The sequence below is a fragment of the Oryza sativa genome, chromosome 10 (genome assembly GCF_034140825.1).
Source record: "Oryza sativa Japonica Group chromosome 10, ASM3414082v1".
In the NCBI taxonomy this organism is placed as follows: Eukaryota; Viridiplantae; Streptophyta; class Magnoliopsida; order Poales; family Poaceae; genus Oryza; species Oryza sativa.
In genome coordinates, this window is record NC_089044.1 from 1,158,041 (window position 1) to 1,178,313 (window position 20,273).

The window sequence follows — 20,273 nt, forward strand, 5'->3', positions numbered from 1 at the left end:
TGTCGTCACCCCCGGCGGCCTCGATCCCGGTCATGTAGACCTGGAGAAACTCGGCGGGGTTGACGCTCCCGTCATATTTTTCGGCGATGGTGGGCCGGAACCTTGGGGGGCCAACGGACGTTCCGAAGGCTCGCCACAAAGGCTCTACAGCCGACACCACCAACCGGGGGCACGGAGGGCTGATCCCCGCGTCCGTGTTGAGGTGACACTCCGGACGAGGAGGCGCCCTCCGTTGCGTGGGCAGTACGTCGGCCATTACGCCGGCGCTCGATACTGATGCGGGAATCCGGCCCCCCACGCAGATCTTCTCGGGTCGGAGGCGCTGACGAAGGAGTGGCGGCCGAATGGCGAACAGCGGCCGCCGCTCGCCGCGCCCTCCGTCTTGACGACGCGGAGCCGGTGGTAGCAGTACCAGAGGTCTTGGTGGCGGAGGACCGCCCACCAGCATCTAGGCGCTGCCGCGCCGTCATGACCAAGTTGGCCACGTCGTCCAGCCAACGTTGGGCTGGAGACTCCGGGTCAGGGACAATGGGCGGGTGACGTAGGAGCGCGCCCGCAGTTTGGAGCGCGCCCTGGGGCGTGCTGCCGTCGCCGTAGACGAGGAGGCGACGCTCCCCATCTCGCCGCCCTTCTCCATCACCCGTGGATGTCGAAGTCGCGGATCCTTCGACCCTCTCGAGCGCCTCCTCCCGCCTAGGACTTTGGCGTGGAGGGGGCGGTGGAGTACGAGCTCGACGGCGTGGGTTCGGTTCCCCGTCGTCACCGCTAACACTCGGAGAGAGGTTGTGCGCCTTTGCTTGTTCGGCCATTGGGCTGAACAGGAAAAGCTTGGCGCACACGAAAGAATGCGAGAGCTTAGAAAAACACACGCAGAGTCCCCTACCTGGCGCGCCAGATGACGGAGCGTGGGGCTCCTCACCGGGAGACCGCGCAGGCCCCCCTTTGCCGGTTCGGCCGGGGGCCCTGGGTGAGATTCTAAACTCCTAGTCTGTGGAAAGTTCGCGAGAATGGAAAAAGCACAAGACACGGGCGATGTATACAGGTTCGGGCCGCTGAGAAGCGTAATACCCTACTCCTGTGTTATGGTGGATCTGTGTATGAAGAAGCTACAAAGAGATGGAGAGCCAGAGAGCTCTTACTCTAGAAACCCTCTTCTCCCTTTTTTCCTCTCGTGGGATCTACTCTCCAGATCCTCCCCCCTTCCAGCCCCCTCTCTTAAGTGGGCAAGGTCCTCCTTTTATATCTCAAGGGGATACCACATGCACCACTTCTCCCTCTCTCTCTTTTTGGGTGGGGGCCCATCCTATCTATAGTAAAACTTGGCTTGCCTTCTCTTGGAAGCTGAAACACTGCCTGTTTTTGAGTGTGGACACGCGTCCTCGTTCGTCTGACCTCGGGGATCACCCTGTCATCTCTTCATAAATGGGCGGAGATTTGCAACGGCTGCTGCCCGAGTGACCCTTCTGATGGGACGGCCCATACCTACCTCCATTCCGCCGGAAGCAGGTGCAACGTGGGAACACGGTTGTCTTCCGGCGACATAACCAGTGTCAGACCAGTCACAGACCGGTCACCTTTGTCCACCACGTGTCAGTTTAGCAATCTGCATGTTCGCCCTTCTTCATACAACGTCTTGCTTATAATGGTTGGGATAAAGCCTGGCATATATCTGACCAGGACCAACGTGCCATCTCCAGGAGCTAGCACGCTGGCTCCGGCTAGGGACGAGTGCCTAGAGACTCTCATCCTGACGGGACGGGGCGAGGCGTGTGTCAGATCGCCTGTTGCCACCTAACCCGCAATCTGACCGATCTGTGACCGGTCACAGACCGGATAAACGAGCGTGCCATACTGCGCTACATGTGGCGTGACGCGCTCGTCCAAACCGCAATAAATGCGGTTAGGTGAGCCCCGCTATGCTCACCTACCCCATATACGCGGCGCAAAACCCACAAGGGGTCGGGGCGCCTCGGCCCTCGGGGCCGAGACGGGAGCGGTCCGACCCCTCGGGGAGACAAAGAGAAGGGCGGCCGTATCACCCTCGGGCCCGACCCCCCCGAGGGGGTTAGGTCACGTGGGTGATCGTGTCTGCCTCAAGTCTCTAAGTCATGATACTCCCGGTCCCATGTCACCGACAATAGTAATATATGACGTACTTGTAAAACAATAGTTGAGCAAAAAAGATAGACGAGAGATTTTTAGTATTTTTTTATGCTTATTACCGGGTAGTAGTACTATTGTCTAGTATAGTATTAGTTACTACCTCCTATGTTACCCACTTTTATAATGGCAAAGAAGGTAGTAAGGCATATTACTACCCACTTTTCTTCCACACTGTGCATGCCGGATGTGATCAAATCAAGATTGTGATTAAATTATTTCTTGGTCTTTATGTTATGAGTTATTGAGCCTTATATTTTAGGAAGTTTTTCGAGATAACTATTTTTTTCAAGCGTGTAGGAAATAATTCATTCTAGTAGTACAATGAGTAGTCCAAAAAAGACAGGCTATTTCCCTGTCGCTGACGTCATTTCTAGGAATGTTTGGTGAATGACAGCGATAAAGCCCGGCAGCCGCCTAACTAGCCTTGGAGCTAGCTCATTTGTTGATGGAGATGGAACATTGCTTGGTGTTTGTCGTTTAGCCCAAAGAAAAATTGTTTTTATTTTTCTCCTTGTTTTAGAGAGAGATTATTTTAGCTATTGTTTTTTTCTTCTTTGGTATTTTAGCTTCCATTGTGAAAATAATGTATTTGTCAAAAAAATTGTTTACTACGACAATTTTTCCAATCTATATCTCGTTTTATTTTCATGAACTCTCAATCTATGTCTTTTCTTTATCTTTAAGGAGAGAGTACTGTGATTTTTCTCTTTAAACTAAAAAGGGGTAAATGCTCACCTAACATGTTTGCCCTCTTGTTTGCTAGTGGTAGTGGAGGGGGACCCATAAGTATTCAACTATGGATGGTTTAGATTTAGACTGAGTTCGATTCTACAACCTGGCTGAAATATTCCTTCATTTACTGTAAACACGTTTGTCGAACTACTAAACAATACATAATACATGCTGCATGCATGGTGTGATTTAATAAGGAACAATTATCAGGAGATCAGTTAAATCCTTTCGCAATTTTTATTCATCATGTGTGGGCAGCATGCACGGCATCAGAACCGGTACTGCAGCTTTGATTGATGCAACTCCTCCATAATTTATTTTAATAATTAGTATGCGTCTAAGTTAATCAGTCTTATATGTAACCCTACATTGAGCAGAACTAGCTGAATTTCATGCACAAAGGGTAGAAAAAATTTATTCCAAAGAATAATTATATTTACTATAAATATCTTTCTTGTATTTTTTATAAATATACAATTACAATTATAAAGAGTCTTGTAGCAATCAATCTACATTATTATCATTTGGCCCATTAGGATCAATGGGGCATGTCCTTCTTTTTTTTTTCGTCCAATGTTTTATAGACCTTGAGAATGAATGTGCTAGATCCCCAATTATATCCTTCAGAAAAAAATAGTGTCCATACAATTTGGATAAATAATCACATTCGATGGTACATAGACAGTGAGCACACGCAAGAGCCATGGGATGTGCAAGGGAAAGCTTCGCCTAGTACAAAGCGCCACGTACTTGATATAGGCAAAACAGTGTGGTGGTAGAGCTTGATATGAGCTTGGAGCAAGTCTTCGGTCCTCATCATCTACTCATTTTCTTCGACAAACGACAGCGAGAAAGCCCGGCAGCCGCCTAACTCGCCTTGGAGTAAGCTCAGTTGTTGATGGAGATGGAACATTGCTTGGTGTTTTCTTCTTTTAGCCAGAAAAAAATTTTGTTTTTAATTTTCTCCTTGTTTTAGAGAGATTATTTTAGCTATTCTTTTTTCCTGCTTTGGTATTTTAGCTTCCAGCCTTCCATTGAGAACATAATTTATTTGTCAACAAAATTGTTTACTGTGATAATTTTCCAATCTATATCTCGTTTTATTTTCATGAACTCTCAATGCATGGCTCTTCTTATCATTAAGGAGAGAGTACTGTGATTTTTCTTTTAACTGAAAAGGGGTAAATGCTCACTTTTCACATTTACCCTCTTGTTTACTAGTGGTAGTGGAGACGGACCCATAAGTATCTAAGTATTTACTTATGGATGGTTTAGATTTAGGTTGAGTTAGATTGTACAATACTCACCTGAAATATTCCTTCATTTACCATGAACATGTTTCTCGAACTACTAAACAATAATTTTATTAATTAATTTGTATATAAAAGTTCTTTTTCAAAAATAAAATAGATCTAATTTTTAAGTTTGTAATAATTAATACTCAATTAACATCTATCTATCTATCTATTATATACTAAAAGTCCATTAAACTTTCTACAAACGCTCTCAAACCGCCACTTGGCGCTCTAATAAATTAGAGAAATCCAAGAAATTTTTTTAAAAAAGCAAAATATCTGACCCTCAATTTTCACTTAATATAGCGGGCCCATTATTTTACACCATTAGATCTATTTTAATTAAACAAAATAAAGCAAAATCCCATCTGCCAAAAATCCTGTCCGGCTCCCCTCCCTCATGGGCCTCATCTCCTCAGCGTTACGTACGTTCCTTCCCCTCACATCCTCTCTCTTCTTTGTTCCTTCCATCTTCTAATTTTCTAGATAAAAAAATTATAATATAAAAAATAGATAACTAAATAATTATATTTTTTAAACATATTCTATTTATCTATATTGGTAATGTGTTCTGATATATAAGAAATACATCGCTTGACAAAGCTCCTGCAAATAGCAAAAATTAATAACATATACTGTGATGTCATGACAAATAATTTTACGTCCTCTCTCCTTGCTCACATTGGCCTCCTTAATTTCTACTCCATTAATAATAAATATCTATTAAATTAAACATCATGTATATCAGTATATCTATTATATACTAAAATTTTATTTAACTTCCTATAAACACGGTTAAGTCATCATGTGACTATCTACAAATGCTCATACATCGCCAAATGGCGCTATAATAAATTAGAGATTTCTAAGAAAAAAAAGTAAAACATCTAACCCATAATTTTCCCTTAAACCGCGGATTCATTGTTTTGGACCATTAGATTATTAGATCTATGAAAATATAATCTCTCACTTCTAATCTACCGTTTCTATACGAGAGAAAATACGTAGTAAGTACTATCCATCCGAAAAAAGATTGAAATAAAGAAGATAAAAACAAAAAAAATTACAGATTGAAAAGAAAAATTCACAACTAAGAGATAAAATGATGACCAGCCCGGCCTATTAGCCAAGATTAAGTACGATCCATCCCAAAAAGGATCGAAATAAAAAATATAAAAACAAAAAAATACAGATTGGAAAATAAAAATCACAGCTGACATATAAAATGACCAATCCGGTAATCTGCTCACCACTCAAGCATGTAAACGCACCATCTGTTCTTTTCTTTTACCTAAGTTGTTGAGAGCTAAAACATAATAAAATTTTAAAAACAAGTAAATTTCATAAAACTGCAAATACTTTACATGATCTATCACAAAACTACAGATTTAAGAATTTGTTTCACAAAACTACAGATTCAGTGTCTTCGTTTATCACAAAAAACTACGGGTACTTTGCACAATATATCACAAAACTACATATTTAAGAACTTATTTCACAAAACTACAGATTTAATATCTTCATTTATCACAAAATTATTACATGTTTAGTATCTTCATTATAACAAAACTACAAGTTTTAGCATTGTTAAAACCTGTAGTTTCTTAATAACGGAGACACTAAATCTGTAGTTTTGTGATAAATGAAGACACTAAACGTATAGTTCTGTGATAAACAAATACACTAAATCTATAGTTTTGTAAAATAAATTCTTAAATATGCAGTTTTGTGATAGATTGTACAAAGTTGAATGGATTAGATTTGATCTCTAGTTCAAGGGGACATGTTTGATCTGTACGTGCGTACGGGACAGAAACGAGGTGATGCGATCTCGCAGACGGTCGAATCAGGAGATGAACGGAAATTTGATACGGACGAGTAAAAATCCCGGAAACCTAATGAATTTTTTTATTAGGTATAGATTTCATAAAACTAAATTATCATAGAACCCTAGATTTAACGTGATGTATCACAATAGTATATATTTAATATTAAATTTCTCATAGAACTACATTTTTTTTATTTAGATGATAGAAATGGATTAAATCTCCAGCTTCTGCCCATTGGCACACAGCCAACAAGTTTTAGAAGTAATAAAAAAAGGAAGGAATTAATAATAGATGTGATTGGACAAATTCCCAACTTTCGCCAATAAAAGGATCAACTGAAATAATGTTTTTAAAATCACATAGATTCTAGCATGAAATTTTGTAGGTACTACGCTATCCAAAGTATAATAAAAGCTCTTGACTACCAATTCCAAGCATGTAGAACCAATGCGCATAATATCCTGTTGTTCCTATGAAAGCATCAAATACTAAGAGTGGAGCTGATTGGAACACATGATGATAACCTGCATAATGTTAGACAATTTCTTATGTTAAAAACTCTATCATTACGGTAATTCCAAATTGACCAATAAAGCGCACTAACTCCAAATAAAATCAATATTTTGGTGGGCCAAGGCGCTCCCCTTAGCCAATTATCCAAAATATCTTTTGCATTGCGGGGAGGGAGGACATTAAAGGCAAAGAAGACACATAGCCAAGCAAAACGTGCAACATGGTGATTAGAAAAAAAAATACTATACCTGAGTTATAACAACTTATTAGGCGTCGTTCCACAAGGACTTTAAACAATTTCAAATCTTACCTATGTTAACTTTGGTGCCAACCAATTTGTTGGGACAACACCCACTAACATTGGCTATACCCTTCCCAGACTCACAAATTTGATACTAGGAGGGAACAAATTTGAAGGACCAATTCATGTTTCTTTAGCCAATGCTTTGAATCTCAGAGAGATTTTTTTGCATAAACTCTTTCACTGATGTTATCCCTCATTGGGATCCTTGTCCACGTTTACAAACTTAGATCTAGGTGGCAATAAGCTTGAGGCTGGAGATTGGACTTTCATGTCCTCGCTAACAAACTGCACCCACTTACAAAATTTGTGGTTGGATGAAAACAATCTAAAAGGAATAATACCAAGTTCTATTGCCAACCTTTCAGAAATATGAGCAAAACCAAATCCTTCTAAAGACTCTAATACAAAACCAATTAACCGCCAGCATACCTTCAGAGATAAAAAAAAACTCACTAGTCTCACTGTCTTGCAAATGGATTATAATTTACTTTCCGGCAAAATTCCCAGCACACTTGGAAATCTTCAAAACTTATCGATCTTAAGCTTATATAACAACAAGCTTTCTGGAGAAATCCCTCAATCAATTGGCAACCTGGAGCGGCTCACTAAACTTTATCTCCTATGAGTTTAAGAGGCATTGATGAAATGGATCTTTCCCAAAACAACTTGTCTGGTGACATCCCAGTATATTTTGGGACTTTTGAATCTTTATGCACTCTCAATCTATCCTTAAATAACCTTGAGGGGCCAGTCCCTGAAGGAGGTGTGTTTGCAAATTCAAGCGATGTGTTCATCCAAGGAAATAAAGAGGTGTGTGTAAGTTCTCTAGTGATACAATTACCACCTTGCAAGGAACTGTCATCCAACAGGAAGAAGACATCCTATATTCACAGTGTAATGGATGCAATCACTACCATTCTTATAGTCACCATGGCATGTGTTGCCTGAGGAGGAGAAATGGGCCTAAGAGAATTATTGTCAACCATTCATTCAAGTGTTTTAGTAAATTATCATACAATGATTTGTACAAAGCAACATATGGTTTCTCTTCAAGAAGTCTCGTTGGTTCAGGAACATTTGGGTTTGTATATAAAGGTCAATTGAAGTTTGGCGCACGCAATGTTGCAATTAACGTATTTAGACTTGACCAAAATGGAGCACCCAAGTAGTTTCTATGTTGAATGTGAGGCATTGAAAAGTATTCGCCATCGGGGTTGGCCTATGTTCAACCTTTGATACATCAGGGTTTGAATTCAAAGCACTTTTTTTGCGGGGATGAATTCAAAGCACTTGTTCTTGAGTTTAGATCAAATGGCAACCTTGAAGTCTGGATCAATCCAAAAGTGCGCAGTCAAAACCCCCCAAAACTGTTAAGAGTAGCTGAAGACATTGCCACTACATTGGACTATCTTCATAACCGATTCCTCCCTTGGTTCACTGCGATCTGAAACCAAGCAATATCCTTTTGAATGATGAATCCTTTAGTGACTTTGGACTTGCAAAGTTTCTTCAGAACAACATTATAAGCCTGGGTGATGCATCAAGCACTACCAGACTGAGAGGGTCAATCGGATACATTGCACCAGGTGATCACCTGCTTCATTCTTATTTTGTCCATTTCTATTGTCTCTATTTTATCTTTCATGGAAGTGATGCAAAACTGTATCATATTTTGACTGACTAAGAAAGATTATCAACTTGCATAATTAATATTGATCGCAGAGTATGGCTTGGGGTGCAAAATTTCAATAGAGGATGATGTATATAGTTATGGAATTATTGTTCCAGAGATAATCATAGGAAAGCGCCCTAACTTCACAGCTTTGTGGAGTCAGCATATTTCCACATCAAATCAATGAAATTTTAGAGCCCCTACTCTCACCTATTATCATGAAGGTGAAGACCCAAATCATGCTGTGGTTGAAATGCAAACATCCATAGAATTGGCTAAGCTTGGGCTAAAGTGCACAGAGCCATCACCAAAGGATCGTTCAACAATGTGCGATGTTTACGCTGAGATCATTTTTACATCAAAGAGAAATATTATGCACTCATCAACTGGGGAAATGGATGGATACTGCTGAAGTTCACCTGCTGAAGCTAGTAAAATAAATTGTGATGTGCTGTGCTCATCTTTCTCTTGGATTCGAAATAAATTGTGATGAATTTGTAATTACATTGGTCTGAACCAAACTGCAAGCGGCCGGGAAGCACGCCTATCCAGAGAATCAGTTTTGATAACTAATTAAGATTTAAATTAACTAACTTTTGTTTGCAGGAAGATGACACAATCGTTGACAACGAATTGAAGATGAACCAGATTGCCACCATGAGAATCCCTGCACTGCAGTAGTTCCTGGGCAACGTTTGCGTGGGAGAAGAGTTTGGCATTGGATAGTTGGCCTGGGCGTCGACTGATGGGCTGCCTTTGGCCTGCCGCCAGCCTCACTGACCTATACTTAGGCACATCATTTTTTATTATCCTCTTAGAATGGCCTAAAAAAGCATCGAGCAACCAGCAAAATTTCATTTCTTAAACATCTTCTTTAATGGTTAGACTTGATGAATTATTGGTGCTAGAGTTTAGGGTTTAGGGACAAGCCATAATATTTAGTTGTTGCTATATATGATAAACGATCGAGGTTCACCACCACATGTGGAAAATAAATAGGAGTATCTATATAGCATTCGACAGTTTTTTATTGGAAAACTTTCAAAGTAACTATACTGTAATTGGAGTGCAATTATACTGTAACTACAATACATTCATAGAATATAACTAAACAAAATGTAGCCATGCCACTCACGCGAGGTAACTGGTTTGATCCTCTTCAGGTTCCCATGCACGAATCTTAAAGCACATCTGATGACAAAACAAAATCAAAAAAGTTCCTAACTAAAAAGGCGCATGAATCTTAAAGAGCATCAGACATGAAAAAAATCGAAAGTTCCCTAAATAAAAACAGTTTTTTAGCAAAACCAAAATAAATTTACCACGTAGACACGATTAGTGTATTAGCGGTATATATATTTTCTCAAAATATAAATATACAGTCCCCTGTTTTAAAATTTAGCTATTTCCTTTGTAACTAGGAAATAATTATATTTTAGGATTACGAATGTGTTAGCAAATCATTGAGGTGTCAGTAGTATCGAATTAAGCACCTTATTTTGACTACACGTTGTGGCAAATATTTACGTGCATTTTAGCCATGTTTAAAGAAAAAAATTTGGTTGTTAATTTTGATGCCAATATATGAGAATATGGGTAGTATTGTTTAGTTAAGCTTGTTCAGGCTTCCCACAAGACCTGCGCCTGCAAGCTCATCCTCGTCACGGTTGTCCATTCGGTGTAGTTTTTCCTCGTTAGCTTGGGATACCACCCACTGCACCATGACCTCTTTGCCAACGTTACCCCTCATTCGGCCATCGTTGAGGCATGCATGTGGCAGTGGTGAGCGGGAGCAACTCCTCGACCCTGTCAAGAAATGGTTCTCCTATCCAGGCATAGAGCCATGACCGATCTTCGATGCTTGCTCTAATACCACTTGTTATCGCCAGAACAGATGAACACACATGAACATTTGGTGTGCAGACAAAGCGAGAGAGATTTGGCGCTGCGAACTGCATTGCAGCTTTTCAGTTTTCTCTTCCTCTTATTGTGATGAAAATAAAAATGGAAATCACGGGCTACCAATATGCCCAAGACTCAAGCCACGACGTACATAAGTTGTACCATCCCACAGAGCACATACTGTAGCTCATACGACAACAGAAAAACGAAAAAACGATGGCCTCAGTGTGAACATGCACACGCCTCAAGGCTACTGACTCATGAACGAAAGGAAATCAAAAGACTAACATAAACATGTTTATAACCAACATGTTATGTATTTAGTTCAATTGTCTGAACTAGAATAGGTTCCACGGAGAGATGCACATGTACACCTTCAGAAGCATCAAGGGTAAACCTCGATGATTGATCGGGCACCTAGCACCGGGGTGATTTTGTAGTCACTGAATCCAGCCTCTAAGAAAATCTTCTTCCATTCATACTCCTCTCGCTCGATGCCATCGATGTACATCATGAAAACATCAAACAAAAGTTGCATCTCCTTAGGAACAATTTCCTCGGATCCAATCCCGACAACCACCTCAATAATTATCACCTTTCCCCCAGCATCTCTTGCCGGGATTGCCTCTTTGCATAGTCGCAGAATCTTGACACAATCATCATCTTGCCAACAGTGCAAAAGACACTGAAATCACATGCAAAACTAACACAAATTAAAGAAGCTACTCAACAGCTGAAAGCACAGCATATCAAAGGTCACTTAAGTATGTACCTTAAGTAGAACAACATCGGCTGCTGGAATGAACTTGAAAAGGTCACCACCTATAAACTGGATGTTGCTATGAGTGGCGGGAGCCTCAGCAACAATATGAGGCAGATCCAGCACAGTGCACTTGATGTTTGGGAATGCCGTTGCTATGGCTGCAGCTGCAGCGCCATGGCCACCACCAACATCAATAAGAGAGCTGATGCCCTGGAAAATGCCACAGCTCTCCTTCAAGATGATATCCATGGCGACACGGCTGTCCTCAACCATGCCGGCGTTGAACACGCTGCCATCCTTGGCATCGTTCGCTATCATCTCCCACCGCGTGCAACCATGCGCCACCTCGAAGGGTGTCATGGTGGTTGCCTTCTCGGTGGTGAACCACTCGTGAATGCTGAAATGAGAGATCACGGCGAGTGGGTTGGCTAACACACGCGCCATTTGGGACAAGGCGTGCGTTCCCTCCCCATCGCTGTTGAGGAGAAGGCGAGAGACTCGGGTGAGTGTGTACATGGCCTCACCATTGCGGTCTTCGACAGCGAATATGCCAGTGACGGTGAGCACGCGCATGAGCCGCCGGAGGTGGGAGAGCTTGGTCGGGTGCAGCCCGACGTTGAGCGCGAGGTCGGATAAGGTGGCGGCTCCGCCATTGCGGTGGATGACATCCGCAATGCGCAGGTCGATGGCGGCCCAAAGTGCTGTGGACTTGATGAAGGCGAAGCAGTGGTGGTAGAGCTTGATCTGAGCTTGGATCAAGTCATCGGTGCTCATCATCTGCTCATCTTCTTCTTGGACACGTTGTGCCATGGTGTTCTTCGTGCAGTAAAGTACTACAAGTGCAATCTTATGGCGAAGAGCTAAGGCTCTTAAATAGGATCAGTAGACGTGCAAGTTTATATTCATAATTAAAATTACTAATGATCTCCTCCCACCATTTACCTATACTAGCTTATAATTAAGCCGCTGCCAAAATTTAATTTGAAAACTTAGTAGTTTTGAATAGTTTGTTTTCTAATATTCGGTTTTAAATCTCTAAACACACATGTATAAAAGTTTTATCTACAAAATATATTTTTTCTGATAAATCATATGGTTTATAATCAGCATATATTAGGCTAACCAAGGATGCATTATTGTAGCAGTGGTGCCAAATCAATCATAAAAAAAATGTGGTCCTATCCTTCGAATCATTTTGTGTCCTTTGTTGTAATAGTATCAATCTTCAAGATAGTGGCGGATTTGCACACAAACTCCATGGAATCCGTAGCCGTCCACGTCGACTGCCCATTCACATCACATGCTTGAATGCCACACGGAAGACACCGTGGCACAGTTTAAAATAATTTTCAGGGAATGGAGCAATGGAAGAAGGGATGATTTTGTCGGACGATTGTATCGGCCACTGTCGTTACAGATTGGCAGGAGTTAAAAACCACCAGATTTCATCCCGATCAAGAAGTGATCGGGGACATAAATTTTGTTTGTGTGGTCGGTAGAAACAGATTGAGTTTAAATATAATACTCCCTCCGTCCTAAAATATAAGTATTTTTAAGATCTCGATACAGTCTTCGAAATACTACTTTGACCAACAATATCTATAAAAATAAAATATTTTAAATAGAAAGAGTTGCATATTATGATAGTTTGATTAATGATAAATTTAGTAACATCAATTTTACATGATTTTTTATTATTTTTTTTGCTATTAATAGTCAAAGTTAAAAATGATTGACTTGGCACTATGCTAAAAATACTTATATTTTGGGACGGAGGGAGTAGGCAATAATTAAGCCTTGAGCCTCACCAGTGGGTTTATATATAGGAGAAAATGTAGAGTAGAGGTGATGTCTAATTCTTGCGTCAAAACTCTAAACCTTAATCGCCCGATCGGTTAAACGCTGGAAGGCTTTTATGTGGTTATCTTGGGGTAGTGTAGCTGGCATTAAGAAGCTTTTTCACTATGTCAAACAGAGAATATAAGAAGGAAAACTGTAAGAGAGACAAGAAGAAAAACCGCAAGTAGGATATAAATCAAAGAAACCGGCCTCAATAGCTTCACAAGCAGCTCAGTAGATTAATTTCCATGTTAAGCATAGGTGATTATATTAGGCTAAGACCAACCAAAGTAAATTAGAATCCAACAGATTTTTCACAATTTATTTGCACCATTTGTTTGCATGTATCCTTTGGAAGTATCCCTTGCAAGTGATGATTTTTCTGTTGCAACGTTTCTCATATATTTTTATTCTTAGAGGCTAACGTAGAGATTCCGATTCAAAAATAGAGTATTCCCTCCGTTTCGTATTATAATTCACTTTGACTTTAATTTCTTTCTATGAAAAATGTAGCAATATTTTTATATAAAATAAATATAATTTTAAAATATATTTAATGTTAAATTTAATGAAACTAATTTGGTGTTATAGATATTACTATATTTTTCTCTAAACATGGTAAAAGAAACTTAATAAAGTTTAACTTCAAAATAAAGTAAGACATGTCTTGTAAAATGAATGAAACGGAGGGAGTAAAGTTATGGAGAACTTTCATATAACAACAATCAATCCATTATTCATCCTCTAAATGAAGATATATGCGTCGAACATGGAGTCATGAGACGGATGACTGAGCCAGTAGCATCTTCATAAGCCCATACGACGATTATCGAGTGGATTAGTAGTATAAGTTACTCCCTCCGTTTCACAATGTAAGACTTTCTAGCATTGTCTACATACATATATATGTTAATGAATCTAAATACATACATATGTCTAGATTCATTAACATCTAAATGAATGTGAGCAATGACAGAAAGTCTTACATTGTGAAACGGAGGAAGTATCTATTATAGAGATAAAATGAATAAATATATTTAATAAATAGCTTAACAAGTAGCTTAAGAAATAAATTTTCTAAAAGTTTTTCGAGATAAATATTTTTTGAAGCATGTAGCAAATAATTCATTTTAATAGTACAATGAATAGTCCGAGAAAGAAACAGGCTAATATTTCCCTGTCACTGATGTCATTTCTACAAACGTGCAATGACAGCGATATAAAGCCCGGTGCCCGCCTAACTGTCCTCGGAGCTAGCTCCGTTGTTGATAGAGATGGAGCACTGCTTGGTGTTCTTCTTTTAGCCAGAAAAAAAATTGTGTTTTTATTTTTCTCCTTGTTTTAGAGAGGGGTTATTTTAGCTATTCTTTTTTCCTGCTTTGGTAGCTTCCATTGAGAAAATAATTTATTTGTCAAAATAATTTGTTTACTGTGTAATATTTCCAATCTATATATATCTCATGTTATTTTCCCGAACTCTCAATCTTTGTCTCTTCTTATTTTTAAGGAGAGGGTACTGTGAGTTTTCTGATTTTTCTTTAAACCGAAAAGGGGTAAATGCTTACTTTTTCTGCATTTGCCCTCTTGTTTACTCGTAGAGGTATGTAGCAATTGGGTGTTTGTCTAGAAGAACCGAGCTCCACCAAAAGATTCAGTTTTTCGCATGGCTTCTTGCTAAAGAGCGCCTCCCCACAAACGTCCACAAGAAGAAGATTGTACAGTTGCCTCAATGTGAGCTCGGCAATGCTACTGATGAAACATCATCACACATATTTAAGGCTCTGTTTGAATCTCCTAAAGGTAAAGATGAAGATAAGGATTAAGTATTTTACATAAAACGAGATGGTAATAACTTGCAATTAATTAAGTTTTAATTATTACAAACTTAAAAAAATGGATTAATCTCTGATATTTTAGAATAACTTTCATATAGAAAATTTTCGCACGAAACGCACCGTTTAACAGCTTGAAAAAAGCGTGCCACGAAAATTTAAAACTTAATCTCACCTCAGGTTGTGTTTAGTTCCTTCCAAACTTAGAAGTTTGGGTTGAAATTGATACGATGTGACTGAAAAGTTGTGTGTGTATGACATGTTGATGTGATGGAAAAAATTGGAAGTTTGGATCTAAACACACAGCCTCAGTTGGGTTCTCGAACAGGACCTTATTCAGTGTTCGTTCGCGGCCTCATTCTGGTGCTCCATGGAAATTCAGCTCAATACCATAAGTGCCAAAGACCTGGCAAGGCTGGTTGCTCCAGCGCAGGTGCCTGCTAAGCATTTTCAGATGCCTGGTTTCTCCTCTTAATCTAAGTACATAGTACAGAGATCTTCTCTCCTCCTTAGGATCTAATTAATGTAACCTGATGTGCTCTTTGTACTATGTACTTAACCCCTTCTTAATGAAAATTCAGGAGGGAACTATCCTCTCCGGTGATCAGTCTTAAAAAAAAAACATTCACCTATGGATGGTTTAGATTTAGACTAAGTTTGATTCTACAACTCGACCAAAATATTCCTTCATTTACCGTGAACTCGTTTCCCAACGTTATGTTTTTAAATACTTTGTATATAAAAGTTTTTCTTTAAAAAAGTCAAATAGACCTGATTTTTAAGATTGTAATAATTAATACTCAATTAACATAGTATTTAATAGCTTACCACATTTTACGTGCTGCTGAAAAATCGTATGCACCCCTCAACCTAAGCCAAACTTTGCTGATACGGACCCATAGGGAATTAGGGATGGGAGGGGGAAACTAGGAAAAAAAAACAGAGAGAGAAAGGTGGCCACAGTGAGGTACTCTACGTAATGCGTAGCATGATGCTTGGTGTTTAGCGTTACTGGTAATATATTATACTAGTACATCTTTAATACAAATCAATTAACGCGTTAATACTTCAATTTTTTGTTTAATTCTATTTTGCTGCTTTCAAATATAAGTTTGGGCCCGTTTGAATAGTAGAAATAAAAAAAATAGAGGAATAGGAAAAACATATGATTTTAACAGTAATGTAAGGCTCTGTTTAGGGCTTGTTCGTTTCATAGGAAATATGGAGGAAAAACCATTCTTATAGGAATAATTACTGTTCATCCATTCGTTTTGTAGGATTATGGCAAAGGAAGAATTCCTTTGTATGTGATTCCTATGGATTTTGGTAGGAAAATTAACATCCACTTGGATCTCATTTTTCTATTCCTACGCGTAGGATCGAGGCAAATCACTTGTTTCATTATGTATCTGAACCTAAGTTACACAAATTATTAGAGTATTCAAATCTTGATTGTGGTAACTTAATACAAAGATTCCTGTATTTTTCCTACTACCAACTATCTATAAGAGTCATTCCTATACTTTTCCTATCCTTAGTTTTGCATATGCATTCCTATATTATTCCTTCGTTTTTCCTATTGCTATGATTTGAAATTAAGCGAATAGGCCCTTAATTTCCAAACAAAAACTTTTTGCCTATCACATCGAATGTTTGGATATATATATATATATATATATATATATATGAAGTATTAAATACAGAAAAAAAAACTAATTACACAGATTGCGTGTAAATTGCGAGCCGAATCTTCTAAGCCTAATTGCTCCATAATTTGACAAAGTGGTGCCACAGTAAATATTCGCTAATGACGGATTAAGTGGGCTTAATAAATTTGTCTCGCAGTTTACAAGCGGCATCTGTAATTTATTTTGTTATTAGTCTATGTTTAATGCTTTAAATGTGTGTCCGTATATCCGATGTGACACACCAAAACTTTTCGTCTCGTGAACTAAACAGGGTCTAAGTGTAAAATAGAGGATTGCAAAACATAGCAAAAATATAGAAATGATTATTTGATTGGACCTCTTACTAAATTTAACTCAAAACCTATATGCAATCACTCCATCGGCATGCAAGTCTAAGTTCAATATATACACACACACAAGTTCAAACAAAAAGTAAAAAATTGATTAGAACTAACAGAGCTACGTGCTGTTACTACTCAGAGTTTAATTGTTCCTTTCTTTCTCAATTTGTGTACCAAATTCATGATTGATATTTGGTGGATGACAGATGATAATTGTACCAATGCGATTAATTTGTTTTAGTACAACTATTTCATTGACAACTAGCATCTTAAGTCGTGTGTTCGCGACTACGACCTCTCTATCTATTAAATATATTTATATGTTATTTATTTTAATAGGCGTAAATGTTTAATAACAATTATGAATAAATATGTTTTAACATATTTTTTCAGAATTGTATATATAACATTAATGGATTTATATATCTTGATTTATCATTAAGAATATTATCGTAACAACAAATCATCAATCATATATTACCGGGACAATTACCTTCTATAATATCTAAATGTGTCATTTCTAGTAGGAAAAAGTACGAATTACCCCCTCGAACTAATCCGCGGTGGTTTTGGTCTACGTGGCGTACACGTGGCAGTCCAGTAAGCATTCTCTTTATAAAAAAAAATTGTGGGACCCACTTATCACACACTACTCTCTCTTCTCTCTCTCACCGTCGAACGGGTCGGCGGCAGCAGCAGCGCGTGACGTGGAGGCTGCGGCGGCAGGGGATGAGGAGCTCGGCGCGGCTTCCCCCCTCCCTCTCGGCGGTGGCGATGGCCGGGGACACAGAGCGGCGGCGGCGCTGCCGCCTGACGCAGAGGCGGCGGCGGCGGGGGATGAGGAGCTCGGCGTGGCTTTCACCCCCCCCTCCCTCTCGGTGGCGTGCACGCGGGGAGGACGAGGGCGTGAGACGAGAAGGCGGCGGAGGAGGCGAGGCGAGGCGGCGGCGGTGAAGGAGGAGGAGGATGCGAGCAGCGGCGGGAGCTCACACTGCTCGAGGCGAGGCGAGGCGGCGGTGGAGGAGGAGGCGAGCGGCGGCGGGGTGTGGCGGAGGAGGTCAGCGCGGCGGCAGGGGAGGCAAGCGAGGCGGCAGCGGCGGTGAGGCGGTTGGTGGGGGGATGACGACCGCATGATGACGACCCAGCCACAGACCAGCCGCCGGAGAGGGAGGCCGAGGCCGACGCCGACGCCGACGAGCGGCGCTTCCGCCGGAAGATCTCCAACCGGGAATCCGCGTGCCGGTCCCGCGCGCGCAAGCAGTGGCACCTCGATGAGCTCCGCGCGCGTGCCGGGTGGCTCCGGCACTGCAACTGCGAGCTCGCAGCACGCGGGCACGCCGCCCGCGGCCGCGCGGGCCTCGTCCACCTCACCAACGTGCAGCTCCGCGCCAAGGCCGCCACCCCCGCGTCACCGTCCCCCGCCTGCCGCTGACCAGAGTGAGAGAGAGAAGAGAGAGGAAGAGTGAGAAAGAGAGAGGAAGAGTGGAGGAGTATGACAAGTGGGTCCCATATTTTTTTATATATAGAGTGCTGACTGGACTGCCACGTGTACGTCACGTAGACCAAAACCACCGCGGATTGGGTTGAGGGGGGTAATTCGTCCGGTTTGCAAAGTTTGGGGTGAAGAATGTCCGGTTTTATGGTTCAGGGGAGTAATTCGGATGACCGCGATAGTTCCGGGGGGAGGGGGGTAATTCTTACTTTTTCCTTTCTGGTAATAATGTAAATAGCCATATTTGTTACGCGTTGTAGTTCTGCTATCACCAGTTGAGAAGTATATGTATGTTTTTTTATAGTAAATCTTATAATCATATGATTTAAATCAACTTTACAAACTTTATTATGTCATCCATGTCACATGATTTTTTTTAATTTTAAGATGTAGTGAAGTAATCGACGGTTGTATTAGGTTATGTAACTATGAATATTTTCACGGATACTTGTTATCGTTGATATAGTAGAATTACTATTGAATACTCATTGGTATTTTTTTATAAGGATAATTTTGAAGGTATTGTTTTCATTACCATATCTTTGTTTCCACACATTTTATGATATGTGCATGAAGGGTCGAAAACATCCCATAATGTATTATTTGCTTTATGTGACTGATGTTTGGCTCATTTGATCCAACAGTTACTTTTTTTAAATCGTGTGTTTATTTGATGACGTGGCTTATACTAGTGGGATCTTGGGATCCTCTTTTCACTAATAACTAGGAAGGTAGCCCGCACGTTGCGCGGGCATTTCTATCTTTCCGAATATTAAAATTATGTATCATGGTTCTTTGTATGTATTTTGGATACGATTACTACTTGCTCTGCTCTTGAATAGTATGATAATACTTCAAAATCAGTAACCCGCTATATCTCTTTTTTTAAAAAAAACATTTAGCTTGCAAATTGGACAATATTCACATAACTGTTTGAACCATTCACTCTATCCCCCCCTTTCCAACGATTAAAATTTGATAACAAAATTAAAGATAGAAATTTGTTACCTGCTTGAGTTATTGCTAAGTATTATTATTTCTAAGATGGGTTAATTGAATGTTCTAACATGTAGCCTTCTAGATATACCATGTTATCATATTATGCATGCTTCAAGCTAATGCGACTTAAATAATATTACATAGATACTTCAGTTAAGAGAAGATTTACTCATAAAAAATATTTGTACTGGGGTTCGTTGCCTTCTCTTGATGGTCGCTCGATCAACAAAACACAATATCTCCTATGGGCTCTTTTTGTGATGCATTGGATGGCTAGCAACCTAGTAAAACTCAACGCTAGTCATCCTGACAACAACCCTCTAAACCATGCAATACAACCTCACCTGACATCAATGTTTTTTTATTAAATAATGTATGTATACACATACCCATTGAAATGACCCAATGGCTAAAATTAATGGGAGCATTAAATTAATGAGGATTAAGTTTTAGATGCTTTATCTGTTACAGAAGAAATTTAAAGTTTCCTCTTATTTGTTAAAGGCTTTAATAGATGCTCTAGGAGGGTTCTTTAGGGCGTTTAATAAACCGATAAAATAATACTTTATAATTTTATATGTCGTAGGGATTAGCCATTGATAATTTTTATTTACTTTTAGGGTATTATTAGGGTATATGCTCTTGAGTTTTTCTGTCTTTTAAATTTCTATGATTCTTATTACCGTAGACATGTTTTTTTAGATAGATCAAAGTAAATCACACGTGTCTTTGGCTATGTATGTTTATAAAATGAAACAAAATGATATAATCTATATTATAAAATGGAGCAATTGCACATTTGACCCTATTTGAATGTCTAGCTACCGATTTGACCCTGTTTTGGTCACTTTGCTCATTTGACCCTTCTTTTCAAAACCGAAGCTACACTCTAACCCTCTTCTCTTAAGA

The 20,273-nt window shown here is 39.8% G+C and overlaps 1 protein-coding gene across 1 annotated transcript; it reads right to left on the reverse strand.

The window, feature by feature from the left end:
* Positions 1–10,446: 10,446 nt before the first annotated feature.
* LOC4347994 (acetylserotonin O-methyltransferase 2-like) lies at positions 10,447–12,043 on the reverse strand. The gene is made up of 2 exons (XM_015757665.3): positions 11,183–12,043; positions 10,447–11,095 (listed from the first exon to the last, which is right to left on the reverse strand). Exons 1-2 carry the CDS (start codon positions 11,981–11,983, stop codon positions 10,796–10,798), a joined length of 1,101 nt encoding a protein of 366 aa, XP_015613151.1. The 5' UTR covers positions 11,984–12,043; the 3' UTR covers positions 10,447–10,795.
* Positions 12,044–20,273: the final 8,230 nt, after the last annotated feature.